We start from the raw sequence: 18,204 nt of genomic DNA, 5'->3' as shown, positions 1-18,204 counted from the left end.
AGGAGGTGAAATGCATGCCAATAACCTTAATCATGCAGCACATATTTTTAAATCTGCATCTTCTACAAATCACAAGCATGAAAATTTTGTAAACACCAAGGTCACATTTTACTGTGAACCAGAGCCTACTTGCTGCCTTAAATATAGTTGTATTTCATAGGGCCACAAAATACTTTCAATAAAAAATTAAGCAAGTCATTAAAAAGTTTAGGTTTTTTAATATAATATGGTTTTACACAACTAGACTGGTTTAAATGCAAATGTTTTAGTACAAATAGATTACTGTGAAGCCAGTTGTCTACAATTGATAATTATATCAAGTCACCATGTTTTAGGGCCTTTATCAATTATACATTATTTCCTTTAAAGTGAGGTAGGTTATATAAATTACAAGTCTTCAAAATATTTCTCAGCAGTCCCAAGCCCCACGCCTGCACATTTGGGAGGCTGAGACAGGGGGATTGCTAGGAGTTCACGGCCAGCCTGGGCAACACAGCAAGACCCTGTCTCAAAGGAAAACAAACAAAAATAAATTCTCAGCAGTAAACAATTTTATTCCCTGGCAGCACCCAGTTTTATGTGTTTTAAATTATGGGGCGGTACTCAAATCATGAAGCAGCACACAGGTAAGGTTTCATGGAATTTCCTTTTCATGTGTGCGAAGGCATCAATTATTTTGGTAGGACCACTGACTTCGTTCAGCTAGTTAAGGAAAGCAACTCATTCCTCCCAAAGACTCACAGAGCAGGCACACAGAGGGGAAAGCGCCGAACCGGAAGCCCTCACGTTTCTACCTTCAAGTTCCCAGCGGCTGTGAGAACCGACTTCACGGCTCGCATCCCGTAGTCGTAGTGATGCTGAGACGACAGCTGCTCTGAACACAAGCGATAGGTGGCCACGATTTTCACCGACAGTGGCCGGGCAGTGACGAACCCACAGGAGTACAGGACGATTTCCGCAATCATGGCATAGTCAGGGACCATCATGGCCACAGTCCGGAAGAGAGCCTGGGATGCACAGGGGAGGTGTTTTTCACAGCTCAGTCGTGGACACGGCCCGTATGAGCATCACCGGAGGAGAGGATAAAGAAAATGCAACTAACAGGCCACGGAGCACCCACTCTGCCTTGAGGAAGGATGCACTCGGGCCACGAGTAGGAAAATGGATGCCCCGTGAGACCGTGGTAGGGAGGGAAATAAATCAGACGCACACGGTTTTTCTTACATGAGAAACCCAAAGCACAAATCCATTAAAGAACAGAATAAAAGAAAGCAGGAAACAGGGACATAGACTCTGGGAAATAGGAAGAGATGGAGGGGAATGGAAGGGCACTGATAAAGCACTGAGATGGGTTAGACACCTACACCCCACAATGAACGCCGTCACTGTCTACTGCAGACATGGACTCAAAAAATTTTTAAATAAAAAAGACCATCGCAGAAATAGCCCTCCTCTGTATTTGCCATCATTAATTTATCATTAAATTATAATGCTCAGAGCATATCAAAACCATTGAGTCAAAGCGTTCTCTTTTATGCCCACATAATAAATTAACTGTCCTTATAAAACCTGTGCACGTAATGTTAAGCATCAGCTATGCTGTGCTCCACTCCGCGTAGTGGGAGAGCATTCGGGCTCGGCCAGGCTGCTCGCTGGGGCTGGGAGACAGGGTTTGAGGCCAGGCTCTGACTCCGCACACGGAGTGAATCGGTAGCCCAGTACCGAGACTGTGCTGGCCCAGGGGTCCCTGTCGGGATACCCTGAACGCGCCTGTGTCTAGGTCGCTGTGTCAGACCTGCGCAAAGTGTCACAGCGGGAGGAACCCTGGAGATCTGGCAAAGGTGATCGCGACGATGGATGCCTTCGCTTTTCACATCGGACAGTTTATCCTCGGAGTATTTAGATATTATGAGTCAGACAAATGTCACGTGATAGTAAGCAAACAGAAAATGTACTGATTTTAAAGAATTAGTGTGAAAATTTAGGTTTAGGATATTAGTGTGTATCAGGGCTCACTGCGGTAGCTCATGTAGCCAAACATGAACTTTTGTATTAAAGAGGAGAAACAACGATATTCCAGGGGAAGAAAAGAGGCCCCCTAGAGTGAAAGGCAGATGAATTACTATAATTTGTAAGTACTGTACCTTCTGGAAATTAGTAGAATTGCCAAAAGCACAAGGTAGACAGAAAAAATGAACATATTTCCCAAGTGTCCATTATGACTCTTCCAACTTTGAGGACCAAGAGATCAAGCAAGATCCCGCCAATGCATTGCATTAACCACTGGTCAGAGGTGCTAATATCACTGTTTTATTAATAAGGTCACCATTAAAGAACAGCAAAACACCAAAAACCATGGTATGAGCAAGGAATCTGGAGTAGAGACTCAAGCAAGTAACCGTTACTTACATGGGGGAAAAAAATAGAAGGGAAGGGAACTGCTATCCGGATCTTGGAAATAGCGACTCTTGACAATTACTTTTTAAACAAGTTCAAGAATGACTGGAAAGAGGACAGGCTGTCTGTGATAGTACAAGTGATGACTACTTTGGGTCCGACACCCGAACCTGTGTAGTATAAGTTTTCCTTCAACCATTCGAGGAATTTCTTAAATTCCTACTCACACTCAGCCCCAGCAGCGATTTGGTTGTGGAAGGTGAGGAAACAGTCACACTGCTGGTGAGGAGACAAGAAATAAAGGAAGTTTGGGAGCCCATCATGGTGTCCTACCGGTAGGAGTCCTCTACCAAGGCTTGACATTGATGCGGACTCTAGAATACTTTAAAATATCTTAAGCGTGCCAAGGGTAGAGGCCTCCGGTGACAGGAACAGCAGGGAAAGGCGGCACCTAGCAAGTGGGTCCCACGCCAAGTACTCAGAGGTTGTACTAAGAAATCTGAGCTTTATTCTGTAGGCAAAAAGGAGCCCAGTGGGTTTGAGAGTCTGGAGCAGATGTGATTAGAGCTCTTGTGATAGATCACTTGCGGAAGCTGTGAGGTGCACTCCAGCAGGAGAGACACGAGATGTCACAGTCACACACCCCAGGGAGGTGGAGGGGGCAGAGAGGCGGGGCAGGACCTGCAGGATGTCGACAGGACTCCGGTGAAACAGGGGCCCTGTGAAGGTGAGGGAGGTTTCCAGGACAACCCGATGACTAGTAGTACGCTTTCCGAGGCACAGTTGCCTCTTCTTTTTTTATTTTGCGTATGTTACCATTTCCTTCCAGACTTGTTAGGTATTTAGTTCCATATACGCTTGGAAACAAATGCTCTGCAGCAGCTCTAACCAAGGCAGCACAGGAGGAGGAGGAGCAACAGGAGCTCCAGGAAAAGGCCATGGGACCGAGAATAGCCTTGGGCTTCATGGAGAAGGCAAAGGAGTTCCCGCAAGATCCACGGGCACACCAAAGCTGTTCCAACAACGCACCATGGAAAAGTATGCAGAGGGCATTAGCAGATCCACCAGTAGCTCAAGAACAGTTCCCAGCTTTTTATGACCAGCTATGCAGAGTGCACAGAACTCAAAGTTCCCTGCTTTCATAAATATTTATGCATTTGAGTTGAGTCTACCGAATAAAAGAAGAGCATAAGTGAATGGATAATATAACTGCTCCAAGAAGGGCTTTCCAAGAGAAAATTGCAAGGGAAAGTCACAAAATGCTTCTTAGATAGGACTTGCCAGTTTTCATTTTTAAATCACACTTTCCTCCAGGAAGGCAAAGCACTAAAACATCTGAGCCAATACACAGAAGGGCAAGAGGTGGAACCCAAAGCCCTTGCAGCAATTAGTCAGAGCAAAAGTCTTTGCAGTGGAAAATTGTCAGAAAAACTTTCCAGAAAAATTGCCCTTTGGTCTGAGAAGCTGTTGGTCTCCGCATTGAACAGCGGGGCCTGAACAACGGGGGCAGGAGGCCTGGTCTGCGAGCCACAGTCAACCACCACACCACTCATTCCCCAACAGTCTTCTCTGCGCCCAAAGCACGCCCAGCCACGCGGTTCACGGGGGAGAACAGAGAACGGCTGTCAGAGGCGTGGAGGGCTGCACTTCACCAACCATCAAATCAGCTGTTTTCTTAAGAGAGGTTCCAGTTTACTCCGATGGGACAGTGTTTTGTTCTTTGTAACAACAACAAAAAATTTAGTGCTGTGCATTAGTGAGACCTGAAAACTGGTGTGGGCGGGCAATGGTGGCGTTGGAAGGCAATTTCACAACAGGGCTCTCCTGGGACTCCAGCTAAGAGTGCAACGCTGCAAACAGAGAAAGGCCCTAAGTGAAACTGCCCAGGGTGGCGTTATTTATAGCGTAGGAGATCTAAAGGTAAGTTGGGTATCCAGCTGGAAGAAAAGCTGGATGAACTGATTTATAGCATGACCTATGTTTCTAAAGATGAGAAAAGGCTCGTGTTTTAATATTAACTTGAAAAACTCCCACTATGTACAACTGTCTGATTTAAATATTGGGGTCTTTTTTAAAGGCACTTAAACTGCGGTCATTTAATACAATACAGTAAGTAGTAGAATAGGTACCATCTTAGAATTGTTATGTTTTCTAATTTGTTATACTCAGCCTAACTTTAAAATTGTGAAATTTGAAAATTGTACCTGGGGCACATATTTGTTTTTAAAGCATTCAAATCTTTAAAACTTACCATCTAGAAAAATTTTCTAATTATTATGCCTAAATGCATATTTTGCATACAATTCTAGGGCAGTAGTTCTTTCTTTTATGAAATGTTAACACTGTAAATCGTGGGAAAAGGGGAGTGGAAGCAGCACTCATAGTATGCCATACCTTCAGGTTATCTGGTAGTTCCGACCGCCCAGCATAACCAGGGTTCATTGTTATAAAGACCGCACACGTGGGGTCCAGTTTTAGCTCCGCTCCTTCAAATACTAGAATATCAGCACCTGCATTAATGCCTGTGGATAACCGAGAAAGAAACAACTCAGCAATATCACACAATGCGGCTCGTGTCGTTCACCACACCCCATATTTCTTCTGTCCTTCACACAGTGCTCAGAGCCCGGTCCGTTACCTCTTTGGATAGTAAGGATCTGTTGAGCAACCACAGAAAGTACTTCCAAATCGATTCTATTAAACTCATCAAAGCAAGCCCAGGCTCCACAAGATAACAGTCCCTAGGAGAAAAGAGTAATGAAAAATTTCAACTTTATCTGATGGGATATTATGTTGAAATGTTGTCGTCTCACCTGATCTTTTCAAGGATTTAATATCCTATCAAGGAAATTGTTTATTCACCTTTATCATTAAAGACAGCTTATTTTTTCAATACCAATTCATTATTCTGTATGAACAGAATTTGATCAACTGGAAAATTTTCCAATTTATTTTTGTACTTCCTGCATATTTTCTGGCATTTTGACATGCAATTCTGAAGTCTTTCTTACTTTTTATTTACATGTTGATCTATTTGCTCTTTGCATGTGGACTCAATGGAGGGGGATGTAAGTGTCCTCCACCCACAGTGACTTCTGTCTGCTCTGCGGCCTGAGTACCTCAGGGGTCAATTAATGTAACTCAGGGTCCCCATTTGCAATCTGAAATCATCACTAACTTTCAAAGATGGGACACTGGGCCATAAGGAAAAATGGGAGATCCAAACATCACTAGCTCCATCCAAATCCATGTTTACATATTTAAAAACCTCAGAAGATTCAGCAGATGCTTAAGCACATATTATGCAGTGTATGTGCATGTGTGTGTTCCACTGTCTGTCATATGCCGGGCATGATGCATAGCACTTCATACACACATTGTATCCAGGGAGACTAACTCTGTACTAATAAGATGCTGACTGCTTCATGAGCATGAGCACCCACAGCCGATGACGGCGGCTGAGGATTTGTACTCAGCAGATTACGCTGAATCCCAATGGACTGAGCATGAAGTCCATCTATGTCAAGGAACAGTAAGTTTCCATTATCTAGAGATTTTATCCATGATTGACCTGTAAAGCATTATATAGTGGAAGGATTAAAATCACACTGAGCAGGATGTTCACGAGGTCTCAGACTCGAACAGTTACATGACTGTGAGGTTTTTGTTTTTTTGCACCGGGGATCAAACTCGGGACCTTGTGCTTGACAAGCAGGCAGTGACACCACTGAGCTACATTCCCGGTCCACTGTGAGGTTCTTGACAGTAGGAAGCATGCCACTGAATGTGTACCCCCATTTCCGGCATGGACCTGACGTCAGGACGGGATCCATACAATTCAGAAGTGCTCATTGATGTGGAAATGCAGCGCTATTACTGCATATGACTAAATCAAAGCATTAAGAATATCACTAGACTAAAAATGAATAATATATACCACATATTTCTCTAAACACACAGAAATATAATGGTTATTCAAACTACCAATTTGCTATTTATTCCTTATATAATCATTATAGTACATTTACAGATCATGACAGAGGATAAATAAAACATTACTTAAGTATTTCTTCGACTTTTTTATTCATTATAATTTTGATTTGCTTTTTTTAAAACTCATAATTGTCTCAGCAACACACACGCGCACACACACAGGATACTTCCCTGGAGGATTATTAAGACAGTACTTTTAAGATATAGGATATCTTTTACATGCATACATTTATGTTTCGTTATAAATAACTCTCCTCTCTGATCAAGTATCCTCTTATGAAGGAATGAGGAGTCAATTCAAACCTTAAAAAATTTTCCTAAAGCCAAGTAATCCAACCCATCCGAGCAGTTGAAGACGACACACTGTTTGGCTACAGCTTTGGCTAAGTCCTTGGTGGTTTCCGTCTTCCCCGTGCCAGCCGGGCCCTCGGGCGCCCCTCCAAGGTGCAAGTGAAGAGCTCCAAACAACGTCCTGCAAGAGAAGATGCTACGTCTGCGTGGAGTAGTGGGATTTGTTAAATGCACATACCAAAAACCATAAAACGAGAGCCAAATTTGCCACTTCCTCTTTCACAATTCCTTTCTTCCCAGTAACCTCAGAAAATCTGACAATACGCTACCTCATCTGTTCTTACGTTTTACCTCTGAAAGCGCACAATTAACAAATTTAGACAAATGCACTTTTGAAATTCCTTGGCGACTTGTGCTCAACATGGAGAATTCAGCTGACCCCAAGCAACCTGATCCTTTTTCTGACCTTAATGGCACATAATGAAAAACAAAGAGCAACTTTTAAAACACTTGGCCACATTGTAAAGAATAAAAGGAAAAATCACCCATCAAGAGGAACGGAGGAGCTGGAGGAGTAATTGAGCACTGAAGCTGCCCAGGTCGGTTCTGTTCTAAGGGTCTGCAGTAAACACAGGTGTGTTTATAGGTTTCTGCATTCTGTACCGGTCAGAGAAAACAAATCTTCAGTGCTGAACAAGGCAGGGCAGAGGAGTGGATCCACCCACATGAATCTAGCAGCCTTGAAACACAGCCTCGACTCTCACTTTCCAGTTAGGATCCAGTCTCTAGCACTGGCCACAGGTGAGGAAGGGCCGCGTGCAGACGCCAAGGGAAGCTCACTCCTCACAGGCTGGTCGCAGGCCCGCATCGTCCACAGACCAGAGGATGCGATACCAGCAGCCACGGCACAGGGCCGGGCTAAGAGATTAGCACGGTGCCTTCTGCACTCGAGAGAGCCCTGCGGCTTTCCTGAGAGGCAGTCCAAAGCTCCGAGGTAAGGAAGGGCACCCCACGCCGAGCACCTGCAGGATGGCCTGGGAAGCAGCTCTGAATGAGGGGGCCTTGACGTGGGTCAGGAAACAGATGGCACCAAGGAGGAGACAGGGGCAACCATGATGAGAAGGTGCTCTTTTCACAAAGTCAGTGAAGTTCTCCAAGGCCATCCTTATCAGCGTTCCCTTAGTTAATGACTGAGAATTTTCCAGAAAGGAAAAAAATACCTATTTTGAGACAGTCTCAAATAGGATAAATAAAAACTAATCCACATCTAACAACATCACAGTGAGCATCACCAAAAAAAGAAAAAAAGAAAAGAAAAGAAAGTGCCTAAAAACATCAAAAAAGACAATTACCTAGAAAAGAGTAATGAAAGTAACAGATTTCTCGGCTGTAGGAAAGAATTCCAGGGGAGAATATTATATTTGGGGAAAATAGTACCTTTGATGGAAAACTACTATTCAATCTACAATTCTATGCCCAGTTAATCTATCGATGAATAATTCACTAAATACAACAGAAAGAGACATTTTTAGACAAAGACTAATAGAACACATGGTTTTCAGAGTCTCGCTGAAACAACTACCTAAGGATATTGCCAAGTTAGGACAAAATTAAATGAGAAGTAAAGCAAAGCAGGAAATGATGGTGAGTAAAGAAAAGATTTAATTGTAAAACTGTCTACTCCTATATTGAAGAGGGCTTTTCTGCCTCCGAATTTTGACTAAAGCTCCAAAATTGAAAACAAGAAATGCCAGAAGCTTGTGTATTGTAAATAATGAGATGAGTCTGGCAAACGAGCCACCATCAGAACATACAAAAATTGCCCAGGAAGACTGTAAAGGAGAGGTAGAGAATTTCTTCCGGGAGGCCTGTAGAGTACTGTGTGCTCCACATCCCTCCACGTGGCATAAGGGAGAGAAGTGCTTCCTTTCCCAAGGTAACTGAGTGGAATCAGAGAACTTTCCAGAAAGCCTGCACTCCAGGTGCTCCAGGGAGCTTGTGAAACACCAGAACTGAGAGCCCAGTCACAACCCCAACAACTTAGAGAAAGCCTGGTGCTTCCAACAGCAGCGCGAGAAAAGGGACAGTAAGAGAGGTGCACACACAGTCAGCCAGAAAGATGCGGGTGTCACCAGAAGCAGCCAGAGATGAGCTGCGCCTAGTAGGCCTTGTGCCCAAGGCCGGGAGGGGCGGAGAAGATCCCTGTGGAGGGCAGGCTGTGGTGGACCCAGCCTTTCCACAGCAGGGATCCAGAACTGAGGGGCCCAAGCACACAGAGCTTCCCTGGGTGAACGGGGCATCTGGTCAACCACCAAGAGACAGCTGTCACCCGTAGACTTGTAATCCTCCTCCACCAGCCTCCAAACCCAGGAACCCCAGCATGTGGGCCATGGAGGCAGCAGTGCAAGGGCCCAGAAAAAAACGACAAGGATTGACCACACCATCTTTCACATAGGCTCCAAACCCCACTCCGGCCTGAGCCAGAGCAGAAGGAAGTTCTAAATTCCATGAGAGATAACAACTATGATACTTGAACTATGCAGACTTGCTGTCGGGGGAGAAGTAACATAATAATCATTAACCTCTTAAGAAGCAAGTATGTCTAGACTAGATTTCATCCAGAAATGGACAAATATTTGATAGAGAAAACTTAAAAGAACAATAATTTTAAAAAATCATTTTCTGCTTCCATCCTGAAACCAATTTTCTTAACACATTAGCTAAAATGAATAATTTGGGGAAATAAATTGTAAAACAAAGGTTAATATTTGACAATATTGAGAATATGAGGGATAGAAACTTGGACTCAAAGCAGTTGAAATTATTTCATTATGCAAAAGACAACAGAGTTATTTATTAATTTTAGGTTTCACTGAGCATAGACTTTTTCAGTGAAAGTTAACCTTTAAAGAACAGAAGTATAAACCCGTATCATATCCCATGTAGTGTCCATAACAGATGAGGAAAATAATTAAGAAAACTTAGTCACTTAATAAAAGATAAAGCAAAAGGAGAGGAAAACCAAAGAAAGTAAAAATTAAAACTTGGGGAACATAAAGCACAATATGTGGTGAGTTTAGAAAGTCCAGATAGTTTACTAATCACATTAAATGTAAATGGATTAAAATTCACTCATACAAGATACATTTCTACTTTCACTTAGCTAAATCCCCTTATTCTTTACCATAAGATCTAACAGAAGATCTCTACTCAGATCCCACAGTAACATGACTGTTCAGTGAATTCCTCACGAACTTCCACTCCCAGCTGGGTTGCAGGTGCCTATAGCATCTCGTGTTTACCTCTGAATTTTCATTCAGGACACTGTACTAGAATCGCTTTCTAATCTGCTTTTCCTATCTGACTGGAAAACATCTGGGTACTGAGATTACCTTTTTTCCTACTGAGCGCTACCAGGATGTATCATATATAATAGATAGTTACTAATACTTGTTGAATGAATAAATGCAGTTTAAGTATTTTCACCAGCACAGTTACAGGATGGGTGCGCACATGTATGTCGGACGTGAGTCCTTTACTATAACATCTGCCATGGCTCCTCAGGGTACGGTGTTCAGACACAAGCAAGAGCACTGGACTCGGCCCAGGCAGAGACTTCAGGAACAGGGCCTGACCAGTCATGCAACTGGCCCGGTATCAAAGCACAGGTCAGATCTGCTACACTGCCTTTGGCTGAAATCAACAATTCTGTCAGGCCTCGGAGGAAGACCAGACACACATCAAGCGCCGCCCTCAGCATCCTTTAAAATGAACACGGGGGACCTGACAATGCAAAGGGCACTGCGAAGACAGCAGTGTGATGAGAGTCGTCAGGCAGAGACTGCCAGTGTAGCCAGGGACAGCAAAGAAGGCCACCCGTGGGAGATGATGTCTCGGGGAACTGAGCAGACGACAGTCATGTTTGCTGGGGAACTAGAGAGGGAAGAGCTGTCCTGGAACACGAGCCGGTGTGTACAAAAGTACTGAGTCAAGCAGTGGACAGAGAGTGTTTGGGGACACCAGAGGGTGGACCCAGTGTTGGTCTTCTCAGTCTCTGTATGCTACATTTGAGCATAAGTTGGGAAGATATTTAAATAGGTAGGAAGGGGGCGATAGTGCAGTCAGAAAGGTAAAAATCGTGTTGGGCGGCATCCTCCTACCCTTCTTCTCATTTTGGGTATATTAGCCATGTGAAAGGAATATCTACCAAAACTTCCACTCTCTCTTCATCCAGGCCACCCTTGGGAGGTCAAGTCTAACAGGATCGGGACCCCGTTGAATAGTGAGTGAGGTCCCCACGAGGCTCTCATTCATCAGCTGAACCCGTTATTCTTTCTGGACCCATTATTCTTTCTTTTCACCCATGTGGAAAGTATGCTTAGCCCTAAGAAGAGGGAAATAATAATGTACAACCTAGTTATATTCTTCAGTCCAGCTTGTAACTAAGGATTTTGAATTGAGGATGGGACCCTCGCTCCACCATATACAAACTATGACTTTGTACCATTAACCTTAGTTCATCTGGGCTCTGGAGGAAGACAAAGGTAGACTCCAACGTGTTGGAGAGACATTTCTAAAACAAAATCATATCTTTGACGAAAGAACAAAGTCAATGGAGAAAGGATATTCTTTCCAATGCACAGTGCATATTCACACGCACAAAAGTAAATATAGACACAGAATTAATTAAAAGTAGAACACGAACTTAAATGCAAAACACAGAACTATCCAACAAGAAGGTAACACAGGAGAAACTCTAAATGACTCCAAGTTCGATAAGAACTTTTAAGGTACAACGTCAAAAAGTTTGCTCTATGAAAAAAAAATGAGACTACATAGGATTAAAATCTGAACTTTGTGAAAGGCATTATTAAGAAAATGAAAACACAAACTATAGACTGAAAGAAAATGTTTATAAAAACACCAGATACAATTATATACAAAATATGCAAAGAATTCTTAAAACTCCACAACTTAAAGGAAGCAGTCTGATGATAAAATGTGGACAAGCTAACTAATACCTCATCAGAGAAGATATTCAAATAGAGACTAACATGAAAACATGCTCCATGATACGCCACTAGGGAGTTGCAATGTAAAGCAAACTGAGATTCACTACTCTGCTAAAATCCAAAACACCAGCAACACCAAAGGCTGCCAAGGGTGTGGAATAAAGGAGCTCTCACTCTGCTTGTGGGAATGCTCATGGCAAAGCCTCCATGAAAGAGTCTGGCAGCGTCTCAGGAAGCTAAACATAGATTTACTGTAGGATTCACAATCATAATCTCTGGGTATTGACTCAAATGGATTAAAAACTTATGTCCCCACAAAAATTCTGTGCAGGAGTTATTTGTAGCTTCTTTCGTCCCAACTTGGAAGCAACCAATGTGCCCTTCAAAAACTGAGTAGCTGAACCGTAGTGATCCATGTCATACAGCATTATTCGGGAATAAAAAGAAAGGTGCTATCAAGCTATGAAGACAGAGAAAACATAAATGCACACGGATAAGTGAAAGAAGACACAATGTAGATTTCAAGACTAGGACATTAGGAAAAAGACAAAACTACAGGGACAAAAACTATGGGTAGCGAAGATTCAGAAGGAAGGGAGAAGAGATGAAAGTGTAGTACGCAGAACATTTGTAAGGCAGGGAAACAAACCATTCTGTAAGATACTATAACGAAAATACATGACATCGTGCATGTGTCAAATCTCAGAAGCCCATAGCATAGTGGACTCTGATATAAATTACGGACTTTCATTAGCAATGTGTCAATATTAGCTTATCAGTTGTAGTTGTAGCAAATGTAACCCTCCCAATAAGACAAGATGTTAATGACAGGACCATGGGGTGCTCTTACTTAGGAATTCCCTATACTTTCAGCATCATTTCTCTGTAAATCTGAAGCTGCTCTAAAAGTATAATTTATAAAAGAAAGAGAATAGTAAAAAAAAAAAAAAACTAAACCTAAGTAAGCAAATTAATTTCATTCATTTAAAACAGAACTAAGAGGAGCCAAGGTTAAAGCTCACTTTTGGTAAAGACAGCAGAGTGGGTGGCTTCTCACCACCTGGTTCTCAGGTGTGACTCAGGCCCCCGGGCTAATGCAGGAGGCTGCTTTTGGAAAAAAAAAAAAAATGGAAGTGTAAGAACCTAGGAGATCATCAGCAGAGCTGCCCAGTAGGCATTGTACAGCAAAAGCTCACAAGACAGGTACGGATTCAGGGTCTTCGGTAGGTAGGTCATTGAGCCTGAGAGTGGATGAGAACATTCAGGAAAATACGAAGCATGACACAAAACACACGTGACAGCAGAACTCTAGGACATTCAGTGTTTCAGGGGGAGAAGTAACACTGCTCAAATGATCCAAAAGCAGCAAGAGAGTTTCAGGAAGAAACAAGGAATGGAGAACAGCAGAAGCAACAGTGGTTCATGGGAATAACACAGGCTAAGTTTACAATAGGGGAGATAACTTGGAATTTTTAAATAAACCCATGGACCGGGGCGATGAAAATTATTTCCAGTATATCCTTCCATTAAAGGGTTTACCTGTAACATCGATCCGTGAGAGGGGTAATAACCAGCCTGGGTGAATTTCCCAGATATTCATACCCATATCTCAGACCAGCATTGATCATCTTCGTTTCTAAATGATTCTCCTACGGTAAACCAGGTAAAATGAAGTTAGTTTAGACAACAAAGTTTTAAACACGATCCCATCACAAGCTCATTAGCAAATAGCCATAATGTAGATGGCTCTAAAATTCACTTTTCAGACGTCATTTGATTGAGCTGAATAAGCGGTTCCCTGGAGTCCTGGTTTCCATGGGTGACACACTGAAGTCAGTGGCTTCAATTTTTCCCACACCACATTTCTGAACTTGTGCCTTATCTCTTATTTTCATTTTTTTTTCAACGCAGAATGAGTATTTCATCGTCACCATTTTATAGAGGGGGAACCGACCCAAGCTTATGCGTCTGCCCAGGGGAGGGTCTAGGATTGGAAGGAATGGTTCTGCCATCTGTGTCCCTAACTATTGCCCACACCGCCCCTCGAGCGGCTTCCCGGGATGCCGGTTCTTATCTTTCCTCTCCTCCTTCCCACACCTTCCACGGTAACTCCGTCCCGAGAACTTCTGAGCCTGCTCCTCCAGCCATCCGCTCACTCTGCCCACACTCAGCAGGCCAGGGCCGCCCACCTTACCAACTGCCCCTGCTCCTCCTGCCTTCCCAGCCACCACTGCCACCGCCGTTCACCCAGGTGCCCTCGGGAAGTCCTTGCAGATTCTCACAGAATAGAGTCCCGCCCGCCCACCATTCTCATGGGGCGTCCCACTGATGGGTGGATTCGCCCCCCGGTAAGGACAGCAGCTGGATATGCTGTTAGGAGGCGGGGTCGGGCTGGAGGGGCTCGCTGGGAGCGTGACCCGAGGGACTGCATCTCCCTCCCTGGCTCCCCCTTCTCTCGCTGCTTCCTGACTGCCATGGAGCGGTCCGCTGTCCTCCATCCAGACCCTTCCACCAGCCCGTCTCTGCATTTGAGCCAGCCAACAGCAGGCTGAGACCTCTACAACTGTGAGCCCGAATAAACCTCTCCTAAAAATAAAAACTGAAAATGAAAGAATAAAGAACTTCTCCTTTCACACCAGAGAAACTATTCGGTGTTTACACATGTGTGACTTATTTATTTCACTTTCTCTGGTGTGAATAAACTATACTAGTACATAAGATCCTAATGATATAACGGACAGTGGGAAATAGGAAGAAAGGGGCTAAAGGGGTAGGGAAAGTGGGAAGGGTAGGGGAAAGGTAATAAGGGAAAAGAAAAAAATAGGAGAAAATGAAAAAATGGAAATGAAGTGTTTGTAAAGGGGGAGGGGAGGGCAGGGACAAGGGGAAAAAATGAGAACCAAGACCTGTCATGTAGAGGTACAAGATCCCAATGATGAATGTAACCATACTGCATACCTAAAATGTACCAATAAACTCAATGAGGAAAAAAAGCTCCTTTAATTCATGGGTGTTGGGAGTTTTGTCCCAGTGACAAAGACACAGATCATGTTTCTAGCTTCTATTGATCAGAGGAAACCTGAGTGACCAAATCAGAATTAAAAGTTTGATGTGTACATTCTTTAGATGCATCAGGAATCTAAAAATTTTAAATTGGCTAGTCTGAGCATTTTTCAAATTGCAAGCACAGTGATTCACCTAATAATTAGTAATTTTTGACAGTCTGTCATAATGTTTACCTTTCTACATATGTATTTACATTAGCACCACACTTGGATACAGACACAGATCTAAACATAGATATTGATGATATAGTTATTGGCTTTCTTAATGTTCAAACTGGAGAAACACTTAGTGGGTTGAGCCGGCCATCAGCAAAACAGTCTTATATTACTGATACTATTTCCCATGTGAGCAAGCAGGCACAAATTAAAAAGCTATGGGCCGAAATTGCTTTGTAATAACATTCATGTATAACTTACTTGCCAGTAGTACCTAAGCTGACTCAACCATTCAAAGTCAGAGTCGTGGCTGACCCGCTTTTGGACGAGTGTTGACAGCACGTCTCTGGCGTGGACGTCCAGCACCACGAGGGCTCCCAGAGTAACGCGATTCTGCTTGGACAGTTTGCCCCGGACCAAAGTGACAATATCATCGATCTGTTTGTTACATTTTTCCAAGTACTGCTCAAGAGCCTGAAAGAAAATAAGATATTATTTCCCAATGTGAGCAGAATCATTTTGAATTAGCACACAGGTAGGGTCTTCTTTGCATTTTCATCTTAATCTTCTATATGACGATTTAAAACTAATCGATTTTCCTCACTACCAGAGCTGCTGGGTGAGCGGGCCCAATGTGGCAAGACAGAGCGGCAAGAGAAAGTAGTTTGTGTCTACCCAACACCCTCTCCTTTTCTATCTCCAGCCCTTCTCGGGTCTCTGGTCTGTTTGGAGCTGTCGATCACATTCCCCCACCTGGAACATGGGACAGGCATGTGGGCGCCGACTGGAGCTCACTGTGGTTCTTCCTGGGGTGGCTATGGACGGAGAGAAGAAAGCGCTCCCACCAGGCTTCCTGGACCTTCAATGTCCTTCGGAAGCTAGCAAGCTTCACCTCTCACAGAAAGAAGCCTACTGGAGATCAGAAGAGTAGAAATGGCAAAGCAAGACACGGCAGTGATGAAGCCTGAGCACTGGAGTCTGTTTTTCTCTTTCTTGGATCCTAGCGGACCCTCTATGAACCTTCTCAGTGGGGTTCATACCACTCAAAATAGCAAGACGCTGCCAGGGTGTGGGTAGAGCTGCCCATGCAGGAGGTGTGGTCCCCAGTGTGGCAGTGCTGAGATGGTGGACCTTTGACAAGTGGGTCCTTGAGAAAAATAATCAGACCAGGGGCATCGTCCTCAGAAGGGATTAACGCAGGTCTAGTGGCTCTGGATTAGTTCCCCCTCATGAGGGTGAGTTGTTATTTTAGAAAAGAATCTGTGCAATGAATAAAACTACTGTCGTTTGTGGGGGTTGAGATGGGGTCTCAAGGCTGGCCTTGAATTCACTATGTAGGGCAGGCTGGTCTCGAATGCCTGATGATCCTCCTGCCTCAGCTTCCCAAGAGCTGGGATTACAGGCGTGTGCTACCACATTCAGCCAGTGTCATGGTTTTAAACTAAAGATCTAAAATCGCTAGATTCCAGTTGACCCATCAGTCAACTGAAAACTGGACTCAAAGTCCTATCTTAAGACTTGTATTATCATTTTGTTTTTTAATTAATGATCTAACTGATCTAATTAATATGAAATTAACACATCCAAGAATGTCAAACCATTGAAATATTTAATGTTATCATTCAAAACATGTACTCAAAAATAAATGTATTAAAAATTGAAATAAGAGTAAATCAGCTGGTCTCTTGAGTATACAGGGTAGGTTTTTTTCCAGGCAAAACAGAGAACTATATTCCTCCATACTCCCCTAATCTTTCTTATCTTAGGAAATTTCTTAGTCCACTGCCCTCTACTTTTTAAAGGCACAAAAATGTGTAAAATAACAAGATTGAGAGTCAGCATTTTATCACTTTTACACAATGCGAGCAAACTAGAGGTTCAGACATAAATTTTAGACAATCATTTGCATGAGTTCTCCTACATATTTGTGATTGGAAATTTTATTTAAAATCTGTAATTTGATGCTTGGAGCACCAAGGGGTTTTGGAGTAGACTTTCCTAGTCTGGTGTTATCAAATAAGTATAATCTCACAACGTAATGTTAGAAAAGTGGCTGAAACACGAGGCACCAAGTGCTTACCTCTAGCCCCATCATGATGGCTGTTTGTACTTCTTTTGTCCAGAAGGTCTGGGATACACAAAGAACAGCCTGACCGGGCCACTCCCGCACCCAGTTCATTCGTTCATTACTCATATAGGCCAGAATTGCGTTTCCAATTACCTAGTTAAGAAAATGTTAAAGATGAACAGGTTCTTGGACAAGCTGAACAGCAAAGAGCAAAATTTCCAAACTAGAGGAACCCATACTTCTCAGCATCTCAACCAATACTGAAAGAACGACATCAAGCATGATTAAAGTATTTAAATTCAAATTTGTTCATACACTTGTGGACATGTGCATTACTCCAACATTTCATGTTGCAGATATATTATCAACTTGTATGAACTGTATTATATAAAATAGTCACTGGACCAGTTTCAGCCAAAGACACCTTATATACATTTGAATTGAACAAACGTGAGTAACTTTATGGTAAAACATAGATTTAAATCATTTCAAAATGAGTCACCAAATGTATGGCTACCGCTGTCCATTTTGTACAATTGGGTCTCCCTTAGTACACTCAGACAAATCACACAGCTCTCTACAGAGCCTCCTGTCTTGGGCCTCACCCTTCTTCTCCATCCTGTGGGTATAGAAGGAGTCAAAGCCACACACAGTAGGAAAGATAATGTCTACGATAGATGGTGCTGGGGAAACTGGCTGCTCACAGGCCAAAGGCTGAGTCTAGACTAAGATCAGAATAGATCAAAGACCTAAATGTGAAAACAAAAATACTTAATTTGCTAGAAGTTAAAAGAGGTAAAGCTCTCAAAATCAGAGGCATAAGCAAGACTTTCTGAACAGAACCCTGGTTGCATAGGAAATAGTACCAAGAATTAACCGATGGGATCATATTAAAAAGCTGCTGCACAGCAAAAGAAACAACCAACAGAATGAAGAGACAACCTACAGAACAGGAGAAGAAATTTGCCAGCTGTTAGACAAGGACTACTATCTAGAATATTAAAAAAAACTCAAGGGCCGGGGATTTAGCTTAGTGATTCCACTGCCTGCCTTGCAAGTGCAAGGCTGAGTTCAATCCCCAGTACAAAAAAAAAAAAAAAAAAAAAAAAAAAAAAAAAAAAAAAAAAAAAAAAAAAAAAAAAAAAAAAAAAAAAAAAAAAAAAAAAAAATAAAATTAATATATTTTAAAAAAAAAATTTAAAATGCAATGAGTTGTGAGTTG

The 18,204-nt window shown here is 42.8% G+C and overlaps 1 protein-coding gene across 2 annotated transcripts in view; it reads right to left on the bottom strand.

Annotated features, from left to right (window-relative positions):
• Positions 1–18,204, bottom strand: part of Dnah7 (dynein axonemal heavy chain 7) — a 211,976-nt gene that overhangs the window by 119,097 nt on the left and 74,675 nt on the right. For both annotated transcript variants that reach the window (XM_010631953.2, XM_010631954.3), the window contains exons 22-28: positions 16,995–17,135; positions 15,176–15,388; positions 13,233–13,342; positions 6,694–6,862; positions 5,036–5,138; positions 4,792–4,919; positions 795–1,007 (exon numbers count right to left, since the gene is read on the bottom strand). In XM_010631953.2, coding sequence (XP_010630255.1) covers positions 795–1,007; positions 4,792–4,919; positions 5,036–5,138; positions 6,694–6,862; positions 13,233–13,342; positions 15,176–15,388; positions 16,995–17,135 — 1,077 coding nt within the window. The remainder of the gene's footprint in view (positions 1–794; positions 1,008–4,791; positions 4,920–5,035; positions 5,139–6,693; positions 6,863–13,232; positions 13,343–15,175; positions 15,389–16,994; positions 17,136–18,204) is intronic.

The sequence above is a fragment of the Fukomys damarensis genome, unplaced genomic scaffold, assembly GCF_012274545.1.
Source record: "Fukomys damarensis isolate Sample0158 unplaced genomic scaffold, DMR_v1.0_HiC HiC_scaffold_26, whole genome shotgun sequence".
NCBI classification, from domain to species: domain Eukaryota; kingdom Metazoa; phylum Chordata; class Mammalia; order Rodentia; family Bathyergidae; genus Fukomys; species Fukomys damarensis.
The sequence above is the reverse complement of the archived record's forward strand: the minus strand, read 5'-3'. Positions and strand labels throughout refer to the sequence as shown.